The 22,491-nt window shown below is 43.4% G+C and overlaps 1 protein-coding gene across 4 annotated transcripts; it reads right to left on the minus strand.

The window, feature by feature from the left end:
* Nucleotides 1-215: 215 nt before the first annotated feature.
* Nucleotides 216-22,302, minus strand: LOC137306067 (uncharacterized G-patch domain protein DDB_G0278987-like). 4 transcript variants are annotated; one of them, XM_067975128.1, is made up of 4 exons: nucleotides 22,216-22,302; nucleotides 8,167-8,498; nucleotides 3,158-3,232; nucleotides 216-1,745 (listed from the first exon to the last, which is right to left on the minus strand). In XM_067975128.1, the coding sequence occupies exons 2-4, from the start codon at nucleotides 8,437-8,439 to the stop codon at nucleotides 1,644-1,646; spliced, it is 450 nt and encodes a 149-aa protein (XP_067831229.1). In that variant the 5' UTR covers nucleotides 8,440-8,498; nucleotides 22,216-22,302; the 3' UTR covers nucleotides 216-1,643. The 4 variants fall into 4 exon arrangements, with proteins under 4 accessions (XP_067831229.1, XP_067831230.1, XP_067831232.1 ...); XM_067975129.1 differs by lacking the exon at nucleotides 22,216-22,302 and adding an exon at nucleotides 16,939-16,970; XM_067975131.1 differs by lacking the exon at nucleotides 22,216-22,302 and adding an exon at nucleotides 16,611-16,704.
* Nucleotides 22,303-22,491: the final 189 nt, after the last annotated feature.

Genomic DNA, 22,491 nt, shown 5'->3' on the forward strand with positions numbered 1-22,491 from the left:
TGTGAAGGTAGAGATCAGAGGTTTAATTCTGGAGGGTCATAGTTTAATCATGGGTTTCATGAATAAAGCCCAGTAGCTGACTGAAGTGCCATTTCAGATTGACACATCTTTACTATGTCTCAAAATTAACAACTTGCACTTATATTGCACCTTTAACATGGTAAAGCACTTCACAGGAGTGTAATCAGATAAACAAAATTGACACTGAGGCAAAGAAGGAGACATTTTTTTTTTATTCGTTGATGGGATGTGGGCGTCGCTGGTGAGGCCGGCATTTATTGCCCATCCCTAATTGCCCTCGAGAAGGTGGTGGTGAGCCGCCTTGAACCGGTGCAGTCCGTGTGGTGAAGGACAGTATTCCAAAAGCTTGGTCAAAGAGGTAGGTTTTAAGGAGCTTCTTAAAAGAGGAGCGCGCGAGGTGGAGAGGTCTGGGGAGAGAATTCCGGAGCTTAGGGCCTAGACGGCTGAAGGCACGGCCGCCAATGGTGGGGAGAAGGAAGTCGGAATTGGGAGAACGCAGGGATCTCGGAGGGTTGTGGGGCTGGAGGAGGTTACAGAGATAGGGAGAGGGTGAGGCCATGGAGGGATTTGAAAACAAGGATGAGAATTTTAAAATTGAGGCTTTGGTGGACCAGGAGCCAATGTAGGTCAGTGAGCTCAGGGGTGATGGGTGAACGGGTGCGACTTAGGATACTAAATAACAGTACTTACAAGAACTCTTGTTTATCTGGGCTGTTCTTTTATAAATAGTGCCTTTTACCTACTGCCCATGAGGGTACATGAAGTTCAATAATAACACTCAAAATCTATTTGAGGAGCTGTGTTTTCCAGACTGGGCTTAGTCCTAGACAAGGACAGTTGAGTATCACATTATCCTGCTGGCCTTTGCCTTTGGTTGGGAAAGTTAGAGGCTGTTGAGTTGTCTTTATCAAGGCCCAGACTTTAGATAGAATCTACAGCAGGCCATTCGGCCCAACTGGTCTATGCTGGTGTTTATAATCAAACGAGCCCCTACCCGCCCTACCCCCTCATATTCCTCTATTCCCTTCTCCATCATGTATGCATCAAGTCTTCATCTTCCGGTTAATTTGTACCCCCGCCCCCGCCATGACTACAGGTTAAAAATGGGGGGGAGCTCATTATTTTGCTAGTGCTCTACATTTGAATACCTCACCTCCCTTACTAGTGTGTTTACCGGTTAGTAATCGATACACTGCAGCACTGGAACAATTACTAGATATTTCTTCCCCCCGCCCCCATCGAGAACTATCCTAGTTCAAACGTACTAAGAAAATTATTTTCCATAACTTTAGTCTATTTAAGATGTGAATCGGCTACGGTGGGAGAAAGAGGGAACAAATTGGAAAATTTTAGACCATGATTAGAACTGAAGTTACTCAGGGGCTAGCACACACAGAGAAGCTGCCTAACAAATAACCCAAGTGTGTCACAAAGAGTTCTCCAGAGTCTTGCATGAATTAAGGCTGCCCGTGAACAAATAATAGTGGGAGAAAGATGAAAGAGGAAGCTTAATCTAAAAACGATGGGCCTCTTGATCATGCAAAAAACTTAGAAGCCAAGACATTAGGTACAAGGACAAACTCTTAAAATAATACGCTCTCAGACTTTTCTTCAATTCGCTGCTAGTGTTTGCACTTCTCAGCTTTGCCTTTGCCACTCGCTCTCTCTTTCACCCGGTCCGCTTTTACTTTCTTCACTTTTTTCTTCTTCTCTCCACATCCAGGCTGTTGGTTGAAAAAGAAAGTCAGGAAATGAATGAAGAAAGGGGAATGGTGCCCAGTCAGATGCCAGCCTGGGCATGGACACAAGTTGCATAACCAAGCTCACAATCACAGCTCCAAGTCCTGGTTTGTAGCTCAGCTGAGTGTAACAGGATATGCTGCTCATGTACAACGTCCCAGAATCAGTGGAAAGGACGATCTGAGCAATAGTGGATCACTTGCCTTGTATACAACGGTTAGTTCTCAGGAAGTCACTGGAGATTTAACCCTAGACTGTAGGTCCAGGGAAATTCCAGTCTTCCAGGGCCTGACCAGTTCTGTAGTTTGTAGCTCACTCACAATGAAAATGAACTCAACATTAATATTATAATAATAACCAATTATTACTACTCTATTCCTAAACTACTAAAGCACAAACTATTATACAATTAATAAGAAATTTTAAATATCTTAATTTGGCTAGCCCGCTCTGTTTCTGTCTTCAATTCCACCAATCTAGTCCCATCTTTTCCAATCCTTTTCTAACTGAAAAATAAAGCCGACTTCAAAGACCTTCCTTCTTCCCCTTCCTCCTTTTCTCATTGACATATAAATGATTTAGAAATAGGAACAAGGAGAATGCTATCAAAGTAAGCCGATGATTCAAATTAGGGAGCGTGGAGAACTGGGAGAAAGAATGTGGGACACTGCAGGAAGACAGGCAGGTTAGCAGACTGGGCAGGTGGGAAGCCAATGCAATTAAATGCAGAAAATTGTAGCTATAGCAGATCCTTGTTAACATGAACATCTGCTAACACAGGCCCCAAGTGCTTCAGTTCTGGCACAAATTAGTAAAATTAAATTAGGGATAAAACTTAAAGACCAATTCCCAAACTCTGCCGTGAAAGGACTTTCATGATGGAATTAAAAGAAAGAAGACTTGCATTTATATAGCGCCTTTTCAGGACTTCAGGACATCCCAAAGTGCTTTACAACCAATGAAGTAATTTTGAAGTGTGATCATGTTGTAATGTAGGAAACACGGCAGCTAATTTGCAATGAAATAAGTGACCAGATCATCTGTTTCAGGAGTTGGTTGAGGAATAAATATTGGCCAGGACACCGGAAGAACTCCCCTGCTCTTCTTCAAATAGTGAAATGAGATCTTTTACATCCACCTGAGAGGGCAGATGGGACTTCGGTTTAACGTCTCATCTGAAAGACGGCACCTCCGACAGAGGAGCACTCCCTCAGTACCGCACTGGAGTGTCCGCCTAGGTTTTGTCACTGGAGTGGGACTTGAACCCACGACCTTCTGACTCAGGAGAGAGTGCTACCCACTGAGCCAAGGCTGACACCAGTTAATTGTCAGACATATTACTGTCTCTAGCGCCCACGATCGGTTATTAAAAGGACAAGGATTATCCAACACTTACCTTTCCTTCTCCTTCACTATCTGAAGAGCTGCTACTGGAGCTGGAACTGGAGCTGGGAGATTGACTATCTTCTGCCTGCAGTTAAAGAGAACAGGACATGGTCAGCATGGCCACTTCCAATGAGCATTCTCTGAATTGTTATTTTACAGAAGTTTTCCTCCACGCAATAGGTACTTGGTGAGCTGCCCCTATCCATACTTGCATGTACTATGGACAATTATATTACTCCCTGGCATAGGATATTCCTGTCCTGACTGAAGGGGCACACCAGTTCTGGGGTGTGGTTACTGCCCCCCTTTTTATATACTTGTTGATGCAAATTGTGTTTAACCAACTTGATTGAGTTTTTGCTGAGGTACCAGAGAGGGTCGATGAGGGCAATGCAGTTGATGTTGTGTATATGGACTTTCAAAAGGTGTTTGATAAAGTGCCGCATAATAGGCTTGTCAGCAAAAATTGAAGCCCATGTAATAGAAGGGGCAATGGCAGCATGGATACAAAATTGGCTAAGTGACAGGAAACAGAGTGTTGTGTTGACCGGTTGTTTTTCGGACTGGAGGGAGGCGTACAGTGGTGTTCCCCAGGGGTCGGTGCTGGGACCACTGCTTTTCTTGATATATATTAATGACTTGGATTTGGGTGTACAGGGCATGATTTCAAAATCTGCAGATGACACAAAACTTGAAAGTGTAGTAAACAGTGAGGAGGATAGTGATAGACTTCAAGAGGACAGACAGACTGGGATGGGCGGGCACATGGCAGATGAAATTTAATGCAGAGAAGTGCAAAGTGATACATTTTGGCAGGAAGAACAGGGAGAGGCAATATAAATTAAATGGTACAATTCTAAAAGGGGCACAGGAACAGAGAGACTTGGGGGTATATGTGCACAAATATTTGAAGGTGGCAGAACAAGTTGAGAAAACAGTTAAAAAAGCATACAGGATCCTGGGCTTTATAAATAGAGGCATAGAGTACAAAAGCAAGGAAGTCATGATGAACCTTTATAAAATACTGGTTCGGCCACAACTGGAATATTGTGTCCAATTCTGGACATCGCACTTTAGGAAGGATGTGAAGGCCTTAGAGAGGGTGCAGGGGAGATTTACTAGAATGGTTCCAGGGATGAGGGACTTCAGTTAGGTGAATATACTGGAGAAGCTGGGGTTGTTCTCTTAAGAGCAGAGAAGGTTAAGAGGAGATTTGATTGAAGTGTTCAAAATCATGAAGGGTTTAGATAAAGTAAATAAAGAGAAACTGTTCCCATTGGCGGAAGGGTCGAGAACCAGAGGACACAGATTTAAAGTGATTGGCAAAAGAACCAAAGGCGACATGAGGAAAAACTTTTCTATGCAGCGAGTAGTTATGATCTGGAATGCGCTGCCTGAAAGGATGGTGGAGGCAGATTCAATCATGGCTTTCAAAAAGGCACTGGATAAATATTTGAAGGGAAAAAATTTGCAAGGCTACGGGGAAAGAGGACTAATGGGATTGCACTTATAAAGGGCTCGATGGGCCGAATGGCCTCCTTCTGTGCTGTAATCATTCTACGATTCTAAGCTGGTGGATTGCCAATCCTTTACCTCTTCATTTTTACAGCTTGAGAAGAGGGGACATTATATTCTTTTGGGCATAATGGTACCTCCACCTTCTTCACTCCTCTTGCTGAGGGCATAGTTTCATTGGCAGAAGCATCCTTTTAGGAGCTAGGACAGGAGAACCCAGGTTTGAGACCGGCCTTATGTCGAGTTAGCTCATCTTAGCCAGAGTGCCAGTGAGGATGTTACAACTGTCTCAGGCCCTCCGATTACAATGGGAGTGGGGGAGGGGGGGGGAGATATTCAGCCAGGGATTCTGTTGACCATTTTGGTAGAACATGCATGTGTGTAGATATCTCAGGCTCAGCAGTGCTGACTCCCACAGTCAAACAGTCTGCAGACATTCAGGGTCAAGGCACACACGTAAAGAATGGTCGCATCAGAAGGCGGATGGATCCCGTGGAACCATATCCCTACTATAGTCTGCACCTTCCAGAGAGGAGTGAGGTAACAGTCACCAAGGCAATGAGATCCAAAAAAGAGACTATTCCCTCCAATATGCACAGTAACCCTTTAAACAATTCTACACTCTTTAAAACAAAGGAGTTGGTTTTGATAGCAAGATGGGGGGAGGGATCTGGTAGCAATAACAAAAAGATAAAAGGAACCAGATGTTGAGTGTAAAGGTCAGACCAGGGTAAATATAACATAAACAGTCAAGGGACAAATACAGTTATAAAACAGAAGTATCAAAGGACTGTTGAAAAATAAAGTAAAAGAAACGATTAAAGATGAATTAAATTGCCTCTACAGCAATGTACACAGCATCCAAAATAAAACGGGAGAACTGCAGGCAATAATCCCTCGTGAAGAACCAGATGTAGTTGGAATAATTGAAACATGACTACATAAAGAACAGGATTGGCAACTAAATATTGCAGGTTATAACATATCCAGAAAGGATAGGGAAGGAAGGGGGAGGGATAGAGTAGCTGTACTAATTAGAGATAACATAATGGCAGCAGAAAAAAAGGAAGATTACTAACAGAGGGATAGAAACAGGATCCATATGGATTGAAATAAAAGATAAGGGATCGATCACGCTAATGGGGGTTTACTACAGACCACCTAATATTGGGAAGGAGGTAGGGGAAGAAATATGTAAACAAATATATGAAATGATTAAAGGACATAGAATAATCATGAGAGATTTTAACTACCCCAAATAAACTGGCAAGAAGAGGTAGGTAAAGTGGTACAGGGAATGGTACAGTTATTACAATGTGTGCAGGACTCCTTTCTTATGCAGTATGTAAAAAGCCCAAGAGAGGAATCACTGTTGGATCTAGTAATGGGAAATGAACCAGATAAGAAAAGTAAGCGCAGGGGAACATCGAGGCAAGAGTGATCACAACATAATAAGGTTTAAGATAAAAATTGAGACGGAAATAAGTAAACAAAGACCAAAGTAATAAATTGGAAAAAGGCTGGTTTTTAGGACTAGGGAAAATAAACTGGAAAAATGTACTGATAAACAAAGAAATAGAACAGTGGTGGGAAATATTTAAAATGATGCTAGAGAACAGGAGAAATATATCCCACCAAAAAGCAAGAACAAACTAGCTAGTAATGATGCACCATGGAGAAATAAAGAAATAAGGGCAAAATTGAAACTAAAGAAAAAAACATACACTAAGTACATAGACAACAAAGGAGAGGATGACAAAAGGGAATACGAAAAGGTTAGGAAAGAAGTTAAAAAAACAATTAGGAAGGCAAAGAGAAACGATGAAATTAAATTATCAAGGAATGTAAAAATAAATAGTAAAGTATTCTACAGACACATAAATAACAAAAGAAAAATCAGGATAGGGATAGGGCCACTAAGGGATACACAGGATAAACTCGTAGAGAAGATGTTTCCACTTGTGGGGGAGTCCAAAACTAGGGGCCATAAATATAAGATAGTCACTAATAAATCCAATAAAGAATTTAGGAGAAATTTCTTTACCCAGAGAGTGGTTAGAATGTGGAACTCACTACCACAAGGAATAGTTGAGGCGAATAGCATAGATGCATTTAAGAGGAAGCTGGATAAACACATGAGGGAGAAAGGAATAGAAAGGTTAGCTGAAGTAGGGAGGGAGGAGGCTCGCATGGAGCATAAACACTGGCATAGACCTGTTGGGCCGAATGGCCTGTTTCTGTGCTATAGGTTCTATGTAATTCTATGTAACATGCACTAACTATGAGGCAATATCATAGGTCAACGAGACCTGTAACGACCATGATTGTACACCATGAGTCACAGTATTTTAATGAATCAGAGTTTGGACCAGGTTACACTGCTGGGTGTCACCAACAAATCTGAACTTTTGCTCAGCCAGCTAATTTGGGATCAAGATGGATTATTGTGAAAGATTGGTGTTAGTGTGAGGGAAACGCTTGCATTCAATGGCAGAGTTTAGCCCATCAGTCACTGAACAGCGCAAATGTAACCCTTACTTTTGTCCTGGAAATGAATGATCCTTGCAATGTGGGATGGTGGACCAGAACCTAATAAAAGCTTCATTATACCAGGCTCCTGTTTCAGTCTACTCTATTCCAGCACGACAAACATAGGGAGTTTCATTATACACAAGGGGACACACAACTTACAGTGTATCACAACACAGCAAGCGGATTGAGAGCACATCGTAACATGGCTTATGAATGATATAAAGCAGTTTATCAGCATCATCTCACCTTGAGGTGTGTTATTTACTTCCTTCGAGCAGACTCCAACACAAGAATTTCTTACCTTTTCTTGTGTTTAATCACTTTCCTTTTTTCCCTAGCTAAGCAGTTTGGGGAATAATGCTGGCAATCAAACCTCGTGGTTTGATAAGTGGCGTCATTGGAATTAAGTTACCTTTGTAAATAGAACGTTAAAACCCGACTGTGTAAGAGCCGCATTATATATCTCAGAGTTGGGACATCCGATCCCTTTGGTCTGGTAATCCAAAGATTGGGCCTGAAACAAATCTGTGCGAATGCTGAGGAAAAGGAACTATCAATGAGCTAGGACAAATTTCAGTAACTTAACAGGAACAGAGTAGAAATGAGTAGTTACAAAAAACATAAGATGACAATAGGCGAGTTAGAATTGGTCTCAATACCTTGGGCCCCGGAGTGCGGGGGGAGAGGGAGAATCAGTTAAAGTTCCTGCCCCTGACCTCTGTCCCATAACCCCTGGACCTCACTGGGTGTGCAGATGCTGAATGAGGACAGGATCAGATTTGGTTCAGATGCTAAACCCACAGGTGAAGAATGGCTACTTGGGCGAGTGATGAGAGAGCAACTTCACACAGCTGCTAGTAGCTACCTGAAGAGAAAAGGCAGCAGGTACTCTCGCTTGCCTTTTATACTGTGAATGATTGGCAAGAGGGAAGGCAAGAAATCTAAATAAAAACAGAACAGAGCTTTTTTTACCTTTTTATGTCTTTTGCTGCACTTGTTTTTGGCGTCACCAGCACTCTCTTTGGCACCATTGTTCCCTTTGGCGTCACCGGCATTCCCTTTGGCATCACCGGCACTCACTTTGGCACCATTGTTCCCTTTGGCGTCACCGGCATTCCCTTTGGCATCACCGGCACTCACTTTGGCACCATTGTTCCCTTTGGCATCACCGGTGCTCCCTTTGGCATCACTGGTACTCACTTTGGCGTCATCGGCACTCCCTTTGGTATCAGGGTATGGTAGCATGATGGTTATGTTACTGCACTAATATTCTGGACTCATCAGTTCACATCCTGCCACGGCAGCTAGGGAATTTAAATTCAATTAATTAAATAAAAATCTAGAATAAAAAAACTAGTATCAGTAATGGTGGCCATGAAATTACAGGATTGTTGTAAAAACCCATCTGGTTCACTAATGTCCTTTAGGGAAGGAAACCTGCCGTCCTTACCCGGTCTGGCCTATATGTGACTCCAGACCCACAGCAATGTGGTTGATTCTTAATCACCCTCTGAAATGGCCTAGCAAGCCACTCAGCTGTTCAAGGGCAATTAGGTCTGGGCAATAAATGCTGGCCCTGCCAGTGATGTCCACATTCCATGAACAAATATATAAAAAAAATCATTGGTGCTCCCTTTGGCATTGTACTTGTGATTGGCAGCATTATTTCCTGTCATGTTGTAGCCTTTAGCACAGGGCTTACCACAACCTGTTTCCAATCATGAACATTTTAGGAATCAACTGCATTACTCAATATTTGATTGTGTGAAGAAGTACAGTGGAGACTGTGCATTTTGCAAAGAAACTATTTACAACAGATACTTGAGAATGATTGAGACCACAGGAGGGCTTCCATTAAAAAGAATGAGACAAATGAAGCTCGAGGGTCTCTAGCCTCCTATCCATCCCCCATTTTCTACTTTGCCTTCTTTTCCTGAAGGTGCTGACCCCCTTGCTGAAGCTGACGCTATACCAGGTAATGTATTATTCTGCTGCTAAGGTGAAACTTGTTCCCTTTAAGTCTAAGTGCTGTTAAGTAAACACTGGGTGAGGTCATTCAGATTTTTTTTACATTGCGCTCAGGCTACAGGTCACGACCTTCACCAAGTGTCCTGGTCAATATTTATCCCTCAACCAATAGCACTAAAAACAGATTATCTGGTCATTATCACATTGCTGTTTGTGGGATCTTGCTGTGCGCAAATTGGCTGCTGCATTTGCTACATTACAACAGTGACCACACTTCAAAAGTACTTCATTAGATGTAAAGCACTTTGGGGTGTCCTGAGGTTGTGAAGGCGCTATATAAATGCAAGATTTTTCTTTCTAACTGCTCAGGGTTAGTAGGATGAGGAACTCAGTGTTGCAGAATGGACCACTTTTGATATCCACTGTCAGCATCACACATTCGCACATCATGCATGGCATCAATTTGCTGCAGGCCTTTAATCAGCCAAACTATTTTTCTGCCTTTATTCTGACCTCATCCCTGGAACGGCAACAGAGCCATTGAGAGCAACGAACACCTTTGTGGTCTTTCTCGGCAAGACCTGCTAGTTGAACGATTATAGACAGTTTCAAGAGTACACCCGTCCCCTATCACCAGTTTTTGGGAGTGCAGCCATTTCCTATAGGACGTATAGCGACCATACAGAAAGGTCTCAATGGTACCAGTTAAAAGTAAGAAAGAAATTGCATTTATATCGTGCCTTTCACAACGCACTTTACAGCCAATGAAGTACTGGCACTGTTGTGATGTAGGAAATGCAACAGCCAATTTGCTCACAGCAAGATCCCACAAACAACAATGTGATAATGACTGGATAACTGTTTTAGTGATGTTGGTTGAAGGACTGATATTGGGCAGGCCACCAAGGGTAACTTCCCTGCTCTTCTTCGAAATAGTGCCAGGGGATCTTTTACGTCCACCTGAGAGGGCAGACAGGGCCTTGGTTTAACCTCTCATCCGAAAGACGGCACCTCCGACCATGCAGCACTCCATTAGAGTGTCGGCCTAGATTACGTGCTCAAGTCTCTGGAGTTGGACTTGAACCCACGACTTCCCGACTGCAATGCGAGAGTGCTGCCCACTGAGCCACGGCTGACCTTAGAGAATTTGGGACAGAATGCTGTTCTGCGCTTCTGGCCTCAGTGCTTCGGGGCTCCCCTGCAGTTGACTGCAATGTTGCCACTCGCTCCTCAGTGCTCTGCATTCCCACAAACCCCTCCCACTGGGCTGCACTGATGGTACTCATTTTCCACCAGAGGCCACAAAGGATGTAGCAAAGACCTCTTGCTCCTTCGTCAACTCCTATCTGAGAGCAGAAGATCTCTGCCTTCATCCATCTACCTGGATAAATGTATTTGTTTCAAGGTCACAGTAATCAGCACAGCCACCCCACAAATTGTTTAAGAAGTGTGAATAAAGGGAGTAGTGACATGAAGATTAGTTCGAAATCAGCCAAGCAAGCCTCTCACATTGAAAGCAAAACAATTAAGACTAAATTTAATGGATACAATCAATATATTTAATGTACAGAATACATTAAATGGAATAATGTTTTAAGATCAGTTGATAAATGATTTAAATTCGGATTTTCTACAATATAGAAATTAGCATTCTACTTAAAATTATCATGTTTCAAATCAAACCATAAACCAGAGAACCGAGATCTTTGCCATCATCCACACATGGCCTCTCCCACCAGGACAGCTCCTTAAATGATTCGAGGCTGTTTGCCTCCACTATGCTACCCGGAAGTCTATTCCACACATTGATCATTCTCAGTGCGAAGAATTTGACGCCATCAGTTCATGTGTTACAACAACAACAACTTGCATTTATATAGCGCCTTTAACGTAGTAAAACATCCCAAGGCGCTTCACAGGAGTGTTACCAAACAAAATTTGACACTGAGCCACATAAGGAGATATTAGGACAGGTGAAGAGGCAGGTTTTAAGGAGCGTCTTAAAGGAGGAGAGAGAGGCAGAGAGGCGGAGAGGTTTAGGGAGGGAATTCCAGAGCTTAGGGCCTAGACAGCTGAAGGCACGGCCGCCAATGGTGGAGAGATTAAAATCGATGATGCGCAAGAGAGCAGAATTGGAGGAGCGCAGAGATCTGGGAGGGTTGTAGGGCTGGAGGAGATTACAGAGATAGGGAGAGGCGAGGCCATGGAGGAATTTGAAAACAAGGATGAGAATTTTAAAATTGAGGCGTTGCCAGACCAGGAGCCTGAACAAGTGACTGAACAACACACTGATGTGGAAGTCTATGGTTTGATTTGAAACATGATAATTTTAAAAATTCTTTGCTAAATACATTTTAAGTAGAATGTTAATTTCTATATTGCAGAAAGTCTGAATTTAAATCATTTATCAACTGATCTTAAAACATTATTCCATTTAATGTATTCTGTACATTAAATATATTGATATATCCATTATGTTTAGTCTTAATTATTTTGCTTTCAATGTGAGAGACTTGCTTGGCTGATTTCGAACTAATCTTCATGTCACTACTCCCTTTACTCACATTTCTTAAACCCGTTTTCTCTTTGGGGTGGTTGTGCTGATTACTATGACTTTGAAACAAATCAATTCATCCTGGTAACAAGTGTTGACCAAAATATGCGTGCCAAAATTGTATCTGATTTTAAACCAGTTTGGGAACATTGTTCAGCAAAATTGGATCCTGGGCCCTCAGGTTATGCGTCAGCGTCTCGATTTTTACTCAGGCTTATTAATGATGTCTTTTTGACATTATTGATCTCATTGTGTTTTGTGAGGCTTTGCCAACTCAGCACATTCCAGGAATTAAACCTCAGACCTTCCTGATCTGACTGGATTCATAATTGTGAAGTGGTGCATTTTGGTAGGAAGAATAAGGAGGCCAGATACTCCTTGGAAAATAAGACTAAATGGGGTAGAAGAGCAGAGGGATCTCGGGGTACAGATACATGAATCACTAAAAGTAGCGCCGCAGGTTAATAAGGCCATAAAAAAAGCAAACAAAACAGTGGAATTCATTTCTAGCGGGATAGAATTGAAAAGCAGAGATGTTAAACTTGTATAAAACCTTGGTTAGACCACACTTGGGAGTGCTGTACACCTTGCTGGTCTCCATATTATAAAAAGGATATAGAGGCACTGGAGAAGGTGCAAAGATGATTTATAAGGATGATACCAGAACGGAGAGATTATAACTATCAGAAAAGATTGAGCAGGCTGGGGCTTGTTGGACTGGAAAAGTGCTCTTGTAAACACAGATCCAAAACCTCCAGCCTCCCCTTACCTAACCTGATATATATATCTATATCTATATCTATATATATCTATATATTAAATAATGATTAGCCACTCCTATCCTCACATACATAAGTAGTTAAATCGCACATGTAGCATTTAGGTAGCAGCAAAGCATGATGGGATACTTGACCATTATGGGAGCAGTTCGTGACTCACACTGTAAGAGCTGACAAAGGCAGGTTTGTTGGACTTATGGCCACCAGCTCGCTTATCTCCAGAACACGTTAAGGAATGTTTACCCAAGGACGAAGCTGACATTGTTTATCCTAACTAGCTCACTTCGGATGATTAAGGGAGGAGCGGTGGATATCTCCAAGGTCACCCCAGCACAAAAGGGAGTGAGGGATGAGCTGGTCAGGACTTCGTGAAGACCCTCCGTGCAGTCTCAATGTCTGGGACTTATGTGTTTACTGATAAGGGTCCTCCTCAGGAGTGTGAGATGTTTAATGTCATGGGACGACCCAAGGTAGCCCCTGACAAGTGAGTGGCAGACTATACCACCCAATGAAACCCACTGTAGTTATGTAAACATGTACCCTCACCTTTCAAAGCAGGTGGGTGTTGCTTATTGAAAGGTATAAACATGCTTGTAGTGCTGATGTTCCTCTGAGAGTTTGGTGCGAGATTGAGGAAGCTGACCACTCTCCCTTTGTGCACAAAGCTTTCGAATAAACTTTAACTTTGTCAGCAGTTCCGTCTCCGGCTGGTTTTGCTCCAAAAATTCGAGTCTAACAGGCACTTTTCTCTAGAAAAGAGAAGGCTGAGGGGTGACCTGATAGGGGTCTTTAAGATTATGAAAGAGTTTGATAGGGTAGAGGGAGAGAAGATGTTTCCACTTGTGGGGGAGACCAGAACTAGGGGTCATAAATATAAGTTGGTCACTAATAAATCCAATAGGGAATTCAGAAGAAAGTTCTTTACCCAGAGAGTGGTTTGAATGTAGAACTCACTACCACATGGTGTAGTTGAGGCGAATAGCATAGATGCATTTGAGGGGAAGCTACATAAACATGAGGGAGAAGGATATGCTGATGGGATTAGATGAGTAAGGTGGGAGGAGGCTCATGTGGAGCATAAACACTGGCATGGACCAGTTCGGCCAAATGGCCTGTTTTGATGCTGTAAATTAGATGCAAAACCAGAGTCCAGCAATCCAGCCTCATTATTCATCACCAGTTTGCCTTATCCTGGACCACTTCAAGGTGCCAGCCTTGGTTCAGTGGGCAGCACTCTTATCTTAGAGTCAGAAGGTTCATGGGTTCAAACCCCAGTCCAGCGACTTGAGCATTTCTGTGTTAGTACTGAGGGAATGCTTCATGGTCAGAGGTGCCGTCTTTCAGGTGAGATATTAAACCGAGGTCCTGTCTGCCCTTTCACATATAAAAGATCCCAACGCCACACAACTATCAAGAAGGCAATGGTTTTCAAAAGCACACATCCCCTCATTGATAAACAGAATATACAGGATGCCACCTAATGTTACTTGTGATGAACTGGAATTATCTCCCATCTACATTCTAGGCTATGGATAACATTTGACAGCATCTGCAGATCTTAACATTAAACTGACAGAAAAGAAAGAACTTATATAGTGTCTTTCGCCACTTCAGGACTTCCCAAAACGCTTTACAGCCAATTAGGAACTTTTGAAGTGTAGTCACTGTTGTAATGTAGGAAATGCACAGGCCAAACTGCACACAGCAAGATCCCACAAATAGCAATGTGATAATGACCAGATCATCTGTTTTGTGATGTTGGTTGAGGGATAAATATTGGCCGGGACACCAGGGAGAACTCCCCATCTCTTCTTTGAAATAGTGCTATGGGATCTTTTACGTTCACCTGAGGGCAGACAGGGCCTCGGTTTAACATCTCATCCAATAGACAGCACCTCCGACAGTGCAGCACTCTCTCAGTACTGAACTGGAGTGTTAGAAGCTTCCAATGAACTAACCCTTGTTTTTGCAAAAGCTGCATTACTTGTCTGACAGCAATCAATAGTTAAGAGCGAGGAATAAACATGGATTCAGTCTGCCCAAAGTGGCCTGTGCACAACACAGGTTCCAAGATTTACAACATAAAACGGGATAGAATTCCGAGCAGTCACACTCCATACCTACCAAACGATCTTGGGTTTAATCACAGGGGACTCGAACACGAACATGGGCACAGGAGCTGTCCTGGCTCAGAGAGCACAGGCTCCACTGCCACTTCAAGCACTGCAGGCTGGCCCTTGAGGAGTGAAGAGCCATTCTCCAGTATCTGTTGCGAGAGCATGGGCAGGCTATTCGATTGTAGCAGCCTTCACAACCCAGCTGGATGCCGATTTTCACACGGTCGCTTTCCATCTCAGGGTCAGTGAAGAGTGGGGGCCCTCAGCTGATTTTCCTTCTCTATTCCAGAGGGAACTGGGTCCAATTGCAGCACCCTGAACACTCACCGGCTGAAATCAGCTCAGCAGAGACAGGGAATCCAACAGGGGGCCTTACTAATCCGCATAGCTTGGTTACTCACTGAGCAACGAGGGCCTACTGGGTTGGTTTTAAAGAGGATCTTAAAGGAGGCGAGCGAGGTGGAGGCAGAGAGGTTTAGGAGGGAACTGCAACGCTTAAAGCCTAGACAACTAAATGCACGACCACCAATGGTGGGGTGAAGAACATCGAGGCATACTTGCCTTGGGGTCAGAAGGTCGTGGGTTCAAGCCCCAGTCCGGAGACTTCAGCACATAATCTGGGCCGACACCTCAGTGCAGTACTGAGGGAGTGCAGCACTGTCGGAGGTGCCGTCTTTCAGGTGAGATGTTAAATCGAGGGCCTTTCTGCCCTCTCAGGTGGATGTAAATAGATCCCATATGGCACCCAATTATCAACAAGGCAATGGTTTTCAAAAGTACACTGATGAGTTTTTAAAAAAAGTTTTCAAGTGCTCTGAGAAAACAAACACTCCAGAGATCATTTTGTCTCTGTGTGTGTGTGTGTGTGTGCACAGAGTCGCGTAGTGCCCACGGTATAACTCCCGTCTCGATGGTGAGTACCGCACTCAGACCGGTAGCAAGGTAAAACCGCAGCTAAACTGCGCAGGAGAGACACCCCAATTCCTATCAGGTCCCTCACTCGAATTGTATCAGGTACAATAAAGGTAGAAAGTGCTGGGAACACTCAGCCCATCGGTGTCTCCCCGAGGCCCCTGTTTGACCAGCCAGTATCGCATTATATTTCCAGCGGAATTTCCTCTGTGGATTTTAATTGCCGTTCACCATCGGTAACATTACAAAATACAACTGCAGGCAACACATAGACAAAAAGCTGCTTTATTTTGTACTACCAAATTCTGCCTCTATAATAATTCCTAACGATTACTAACAGCTCCAACTGTTAGGTCTCTTCTCCAGGATTTGTACAGCACAGGAATCGTGTAGATTCTCAACTCTCAGTGCTGGGATTTAGCAGGAAACGAGCAGCAGCCGGTGAGTTACTGCCCGAATCAAAACCATCACAACCATCCCTGACATTACTGCACTTATTGGAGAAAGTTACAACTCAAACATAACTAAAAGAGAAAAGCTAGCGCAACTTAAACTCTCCCTACATTAAAATATTGCAACTTAAACTCACTCTACATTAAAATATTGCAACTTAAACTCACTCTACATTAAAATATTGCAACTCAAACTCACTCTACATTAAAATATTGCAACTTAAACTCACTCTACATTAAAATATTGCAACTTAAACTGACTCTACATTAAAATATTGCAACTTAAACTCACCCTACATTAAAATATTGCAACTTAAACTCAGCCTGCATTAAAACATTGCCCAGCTCATTCCAAAGCCTTTCTCTTACCTAAAGCCATAGTGTGAATCGAAATCGGGGCCCCTGGGGGCTGCCTGGGTTCTTTATACCGTCTTTGGTGGTGGGCGGGGGAGTGTTTAGTTCCAGAAAATGTCCCACTTCCAATCCCACCTTATTGGTGATCCATGGCTGGGCAGAACATTTTTTATGCGTTTAGGGGACGCCCTGGAGATAGTTAAATCAATTCTAAATTGCAAAGAAGTTGGCCAATTGCTTCTCTCCATTACAACTTTGGGATATGATTTTAGTACTTAACTGCTGGGTCTGCAGACTGGGCTGTACAAGGTGATCGGATCGCCAGCCGCCTGGAGCGCAGTGACTTGTGTCGGCAAAGGTCACCTTTCCCTACCTTCCAGAAACAGAAAAGGCTGGAAAGACACAGCCGGTCAGCATCGGTGCAGAGAACAGACCCCCTGCCTCAGAACCATGCACTGGTCGGTTCTCTCTGCAGATGCTATTTTAGCTGGACCACTAGGCAGAAATCAGCAGCACAAGTGTCCCCTTTGACGGTCACCCACGTGGCCCAGTTAAACCAAAAGAAGCTTAGAATAAAACTGAATCGGAAGTTTCAAAATCAACTATACCTTTAATTGATCCATGAAGATGGCACTGGGCTGCCCCAGTGTCATAAAGAAACACATTTGCATAGGCCCCTTAGTTTTAAGGAGGCACAACCACTGAAAGAATTGAAACATAAAGACCGATTTCGACAGAACCAAATCGTGATGTTATTACTGGGGTCTATTAAACACTATTCCCTGCAGTGATCACCGGTCCTGGAAGGCCTCAAGCGTACCGCCAACAGTGAGTGCGAGAATATACTGTTGGCTGTACTTTATAATGTGGAGATGCCGGTGATGGACTGGGGTTGACAATTGTAAACAATTTTACAACACCAAGTTATAGTCCAGCAATTTTATTTTAAATTCACAAGCTTTCGGAGATTTTCTCCTTCCTCAGGTAAATGTTTAATAGACCCCAGTAATAACATCACGATTTGGTTCTGTCGAAATCGGTCTTTATGTTTCAATTCTTTCAGTGGTTGTGCCTCCTTAAAACTAAGGGGCCTATGCAAATGTGTTTCTTTATGACACTGGGGCAGCCCAGTGCCATCTTCATGGATCAATTAAAGGTATAGTTGATTTTGAAACTTCCGATTCAGTTTTATTCTAAGCTTCTTTTGGTTTAACTGGGCCACGTGGGTGACCGTCAAAGGGGACACTTGTGCTGACATTTACCTGAGGAAGGAGAAAATCTCCGAAAGCTTGTGAATTTAAAATAAAATTGCTGGACTATAACTTGGTGTTGTAAAATTGTTTACAATTGTACTTTATAAAACATTAGCTATAGCATTGATCCATTGTTCGCTGGCTACCACACCAGCAACGCAGGAACCTGTATTTATATAGCGCCTTGCACGACCTCAGGACATCCCAAAGCCAATTAAGTACTCTTGAAGTGCAGTGTAATATAGGAAACACAGTAGCCAATTAGTTCACAGCAAGGTCCCACAAACATCAATCTGATAATGACCAGATAATGTTTTTTTTAGTAATGTTGGTTGAGAGATAAACATTGGGCAGGACACTTGGGAGGAAATAGTGCCATGGGATCTTTTACATCCACCTGAGGGGGCAGACGGGGTCTCGGTTTAACGTCTCATCCGAAAGATGGCACCTCCCAACAGTGCCGCACTCCCTCAGTACTGCACTGGAGTGTGAGCTTAGATTTTGGAGTGGGACTCGAACCAACAACCTTCTGACCCATAGGCGAGTGTGCTACCCACTGAGCTACCACTGACCATGTTGCAACCAAACTCCAATCCTCTGATATATATCGTTTATTTTTTTTTTGCAATTCTCCCCTAGCCCTTTATTCTTCCCTCATCCCCCACAGGTGCAGGCTGTTGCTAGGGCATGACTAAAGGCTCCTTCTGGTATCTTATCCAAGTGGCCATGAGTGTTGGTAGGGTATTCAACCACAGGGAGAATTGCAGCCAAGAGCCTGGACTTATCTTCCGCCACATCCATTTGCAGGAACTTTTCAGCCACGGGTCACTGGAAAGATGTGAGTAGCAGGAACAATGGCTGATTTTTCCTCTCCCCCTCCAGAAACAGAGGCCAATTGCCAGATTGAGGATCAACCCTAAGACTCAGTGGTCTGGATGGGCTAGTAGTAGACTGGGGCGCGCGGGGGTGCATTTACCCATTGGGGGGATCCGTATTACAAATTCTTAGAGCAGTTGCCTAAGTTTAGATGGAACAATTTACCAATAGATGAAAACAAATATTTCATAAGAGTACCCCTTCAGTAGCAGTTACATACTCCACACCAGTAACTCAGTGGTTGTACTGCATGGTGTTGTACTTAAGCCCAGACCTCAGGAAGGTCCCAGGTTCAAATCCTGCCCTATGGCGAGTTAGCTGATCTGAGGCAAGGTAGCAATGCTACAATCGGGCTCAATGCCCTCCAGCTAGGGGAGAGGCACAAACTGCAACCATCTCACAGTCGAACCTGATCCTGGGTGAATTATGGGCGAGATAGTGATTGCACAGGTCTGCAGTGAAACCGTACCCCACTGTGAGTACTGCTTTAAGGAGGGGCAAGGAGAGGCAGGTGGTCATGGGTTCAAGCCCCACTCCAGGACCTGAACACAGGCTAATGCTTTAGTGCACTGCTAGGGAGTGCTGCACTGTCGGAGGTACCGTCTTTCAGCTGAGATGTTAAACTGAATCCTGTCCACATGGACATAAAAGATCACATGGCACCATTTGAAGAGCAGGGACCTCTCCAGCTGTCCTGATTAACATTTCTCCCTCAACCACTAGAAACAAAGGCAAGTTAATCATTCATCTCATTTGCTTTTTGGGCGACTGTATTTACATTAACAGTGACTGCATTTCAGTAAGTGAATCACTGCATCACTGCTGAGGATGTGATAACGTGCTATATGAATGGAAGTCTAAATCCTGGAGCTCCCTCCCTAACAGCACTATGGGAGAACCTTCACCACACAAACTGCAGCAGTTCAAGGCAGCGGCTCACCACCACCTTCTCAAGGGCAATAAACGCTGGCGACGCCAACACCCTGTGAATGAATTTTTAAAAAGTTATTTCTTCCTTGGATCTGTTTATCGGGAATTGACTGGATGTGGAACATCTTACATGGGAAGCCATAATTTCCACAACACCTCCAACAGAAGGCACTGAAATATGGTTCCACTAGCATCCTGCCATGCCTTATCCAAGTGGCCATTCTACAGATTGTTGATAGTAAACAGGGTATTTGGCTGTGAGGAATATCATAGCCAATTTAAAGCATATCCTTACCATACACCTATATTTTTACACACATGCACACTTCACCAGGAGCAGCTGGTTAGACAGTAAGAATGAAAACCTTGGTTTATTCTTTTCTCTCTCTTCCCCCATTCCCAAGCCCTGGGCCAGCTAACAGCATGGGGACTGAACCTGCGAGGAAAAAAAAACTAATAAACACAAACAACTATGGTAATCTTTAAATTTATTGTTTAGACATTTCAGGGTTTGACTATCTGTCCGAGTCTCTTACAAACAGTAAAAGAAAGAAAAACACTCCCTTTAAAGGTGACAAAAATAAAAGAAATATAAAAATAAGTGTTGTGCATATATTACTTTACAAGATTGGTTTAACAGCTCAAGACAGGATCACTGTATAAATGCAAGTTGTTGTACACTGAACAGTTTCATAGAGCTTGAAGACTCAAGGTTGAAGCAAATGGGCAACCTGGTGGCACAGATGGATCAGTGTATTTATGGTCTGGAGATGTAGCCGTCATTCCTCACTTGGAAGAGTTCTTGATGCTGGCCCTCAGCGAGCAAGTCAACCCAGGCTTGGAGTGCACTCCCTGGAGAATGGTCCATGAGTGATACATTCAGTGGCCCGGGAGATGGTCATCTACTTCAGCCCCTTAGGCAGGGAATAGTGTACAATGCAAGGACACATGGAAAGAGGGAGGGGGAAACTATGTTCACAAATACGTTTCTTATCTGAAACAGCAGTGAGTCAGATATTCGCCTTTCACTTCTAGGACCTAGGTTCCAATCCAGCCCAGACTAATGAGATGGAGGTCTCCTCTATCTGCTATCTATGTGAAATGAGTTCGAGCAGTCCCAATCCAGATCCTCATGGGCACAGACCTATAGCACAGAGTTGTCCCTTCCTTGGCACTAATTGGCAATCTCTGAGAGGCCATAGGATGGCTGATGTGGGTAATGGGGAAAACAGGTCTCACTGGCTCAGTAGGGGTTGCTCTCTTGAGGTTGCGGCTGAGGCAAGTTGCTGGGGCACAATAGAGGGAGTCTTACTTTGGCTGTGGTATACCTGACATTGGATGCCTGAAATGGAGACAGTTCCACTCCCAGCACCAGCAGCCCTCACTTTGAGCACAAACATTTTTCTTCTTAAAATGTCACCCTCAACATCCTGAAATAGCATCATAGGATAACTTTTAGAACCCATTCCAAGGGTAAGTATTTACAGATTAGCCTGTCCAACAATAACTCCATACAGAGGTACTCTGTCTATTTAGCCAGTCCTCCATCTGCAGCTTGTTTTCTTTCAGTACTGGAGGAAATAAAAGTTCCTGTAACACAAGCGCACTATTTATAGGAGACTACAGGGTCTGCGTGTCCTCTTGTACAACAGGATGCTGTCAGGTTATGGTCAGTTGCCATTTGGACCTGAAAGAAACTCTCCTCAGTACAGTAACAGGCTTTGTAACTATTGGCAGCACTGTGTTTGTGAATGCAAACACAATTCCAAGTGCAAGGCAGGTCTAGAGGTCTCCAGTTCTACAAATAGACACACGGACCATTGCCCCACCCTCACTCCAACTACAAATAATGTCTCCGATGTCAGGCGGTTGACATCCCCTTTTCTGTTGGTGTTTGTTTGTGGAAGATTGGCTTCATTCCCAGGAAAACTCCTAAATATTCCCCTCCCATAAATAGTACAGAAAATAAATAGTGCATACACATTACACGTTTATAAAATAAAGCCTGTTCGTATGGAGTTTAAACGTGTTCCCAGAAAACTTGCATTCATACAAATCTGACTGAAATGGTACAATTTCACTCCTTCCCCGGGTTTTATTCACACTTCTCCATATTCCACCTGAACTGGAATGCGCTGCCTGAAAGGGCGGTGGAAGGAGATTCAATAGTAACTTTCAAAAGGGAATTGGATAAATACTTGAAAAGGAAAAATTTGTAAGGGCTATGGGGAAAGAGCTGGGGTGTGGGACTAAATGGATAGCTCTTTCAAAGAGCCTGCACAGGCACAATGGGCCGAATGGCCTCCTTCTGTGCTGCCATATGATTCTGGGAAAGAAGAAAAATAAATTGAGAAACAAAAAACACACACCATAAAAAGGAACTGAAGAGGCCTGTCGGACTCTATTGCTCAATGGTGTCACCAGAGTAAACAAATGTGTTTTGCCTTGTGATAGGACACTGTTTGAAACAGTTCTAACTGTTTAAGGGCCAACAAGAATGAGTCACTACTACTAGTTAATGTCACTAGTTAAAAATGTGTTAACCATGAAACAGATCAGAGCCCTCCTCGATATACTTGCAAATCAACAGCTCCTCAACAAATTCTGAGCAAGTGATCGGCCTTGACCTAAATAAATTTTGGAATCAATTTAGAGTCACTCTACATAAACATAATTTAACTCAAGTCACTCTTGATTCAGATTTGATCCTTATATCACGTGATAGGACAGTGACTGGATATGACAACATTAATATCCAGATCTGCCCCGACTCTACCTCCCAGATTTGGCAGATTGCCATTCCCAACCCCCACGATGTCAGCCCACCTGAATCATTCTGCTCTCTTGGCTAGATTGATAGTTCCAGGCTGGATTTCCCATAGGGTCTGAGGCCAGATCCAACACGGAGACATGCAACAGCAAATGTGTACTTCAATCCACACACAAAGCAGGAAACCCGGAACCACTCGCATTGAGATTATTGTGAACTTTGACCTTTGAGCAACCCCAGCCTGCACTTTATTAAACAGCTCATTTAAAAAAAGTGCGTAACAGTGAAGTGCTTTTTGGCTGAGAGCCTAAAACAAGCATCTTTGACTATCA

The sequence above is a fragment of the Heptranchias perlo genome, chromosome 41 (assembly GCF_035084215.1).
Source record: "Heptranchias perlo isolate sHepPer1 chromosome 41, sHepPer1.hap1, whole genome shotgun sequence".
Classification (NCBI taxonomy): domain Eukaryota; kingdom Metazoa; phylum Chordata; class Chondrichthyes; order Hexanchiformes; family Hexanchidae; genus Heptranchias; species Heptranchias perlo.

Bases quoted from the DNA above. Each gene is read 5' to 3' on its own strand.
- LOC137306067 (XM_067975128.1), bottom strand. From the start codon at position 8,439: ATGCTACCATACCCTGATACCAAAGGGAGTGCCGATGACGCCAAAGTG. The intron at 3,233-8,166 runs GTAAAAAAAGCT...CTTTAACTGCAG, and splicing joins GCAGCAAAAGACATAAAAAG to GCAGAAGATAGTCAATCTCC. The intron at 1,746-3,157 runs GTAAGTGTTGGA...TTCAACCAACAG, and splicing joins ATAGTGAAGGAGAAGGAAAG to CCTGGATGTGGAGAGAAGAA.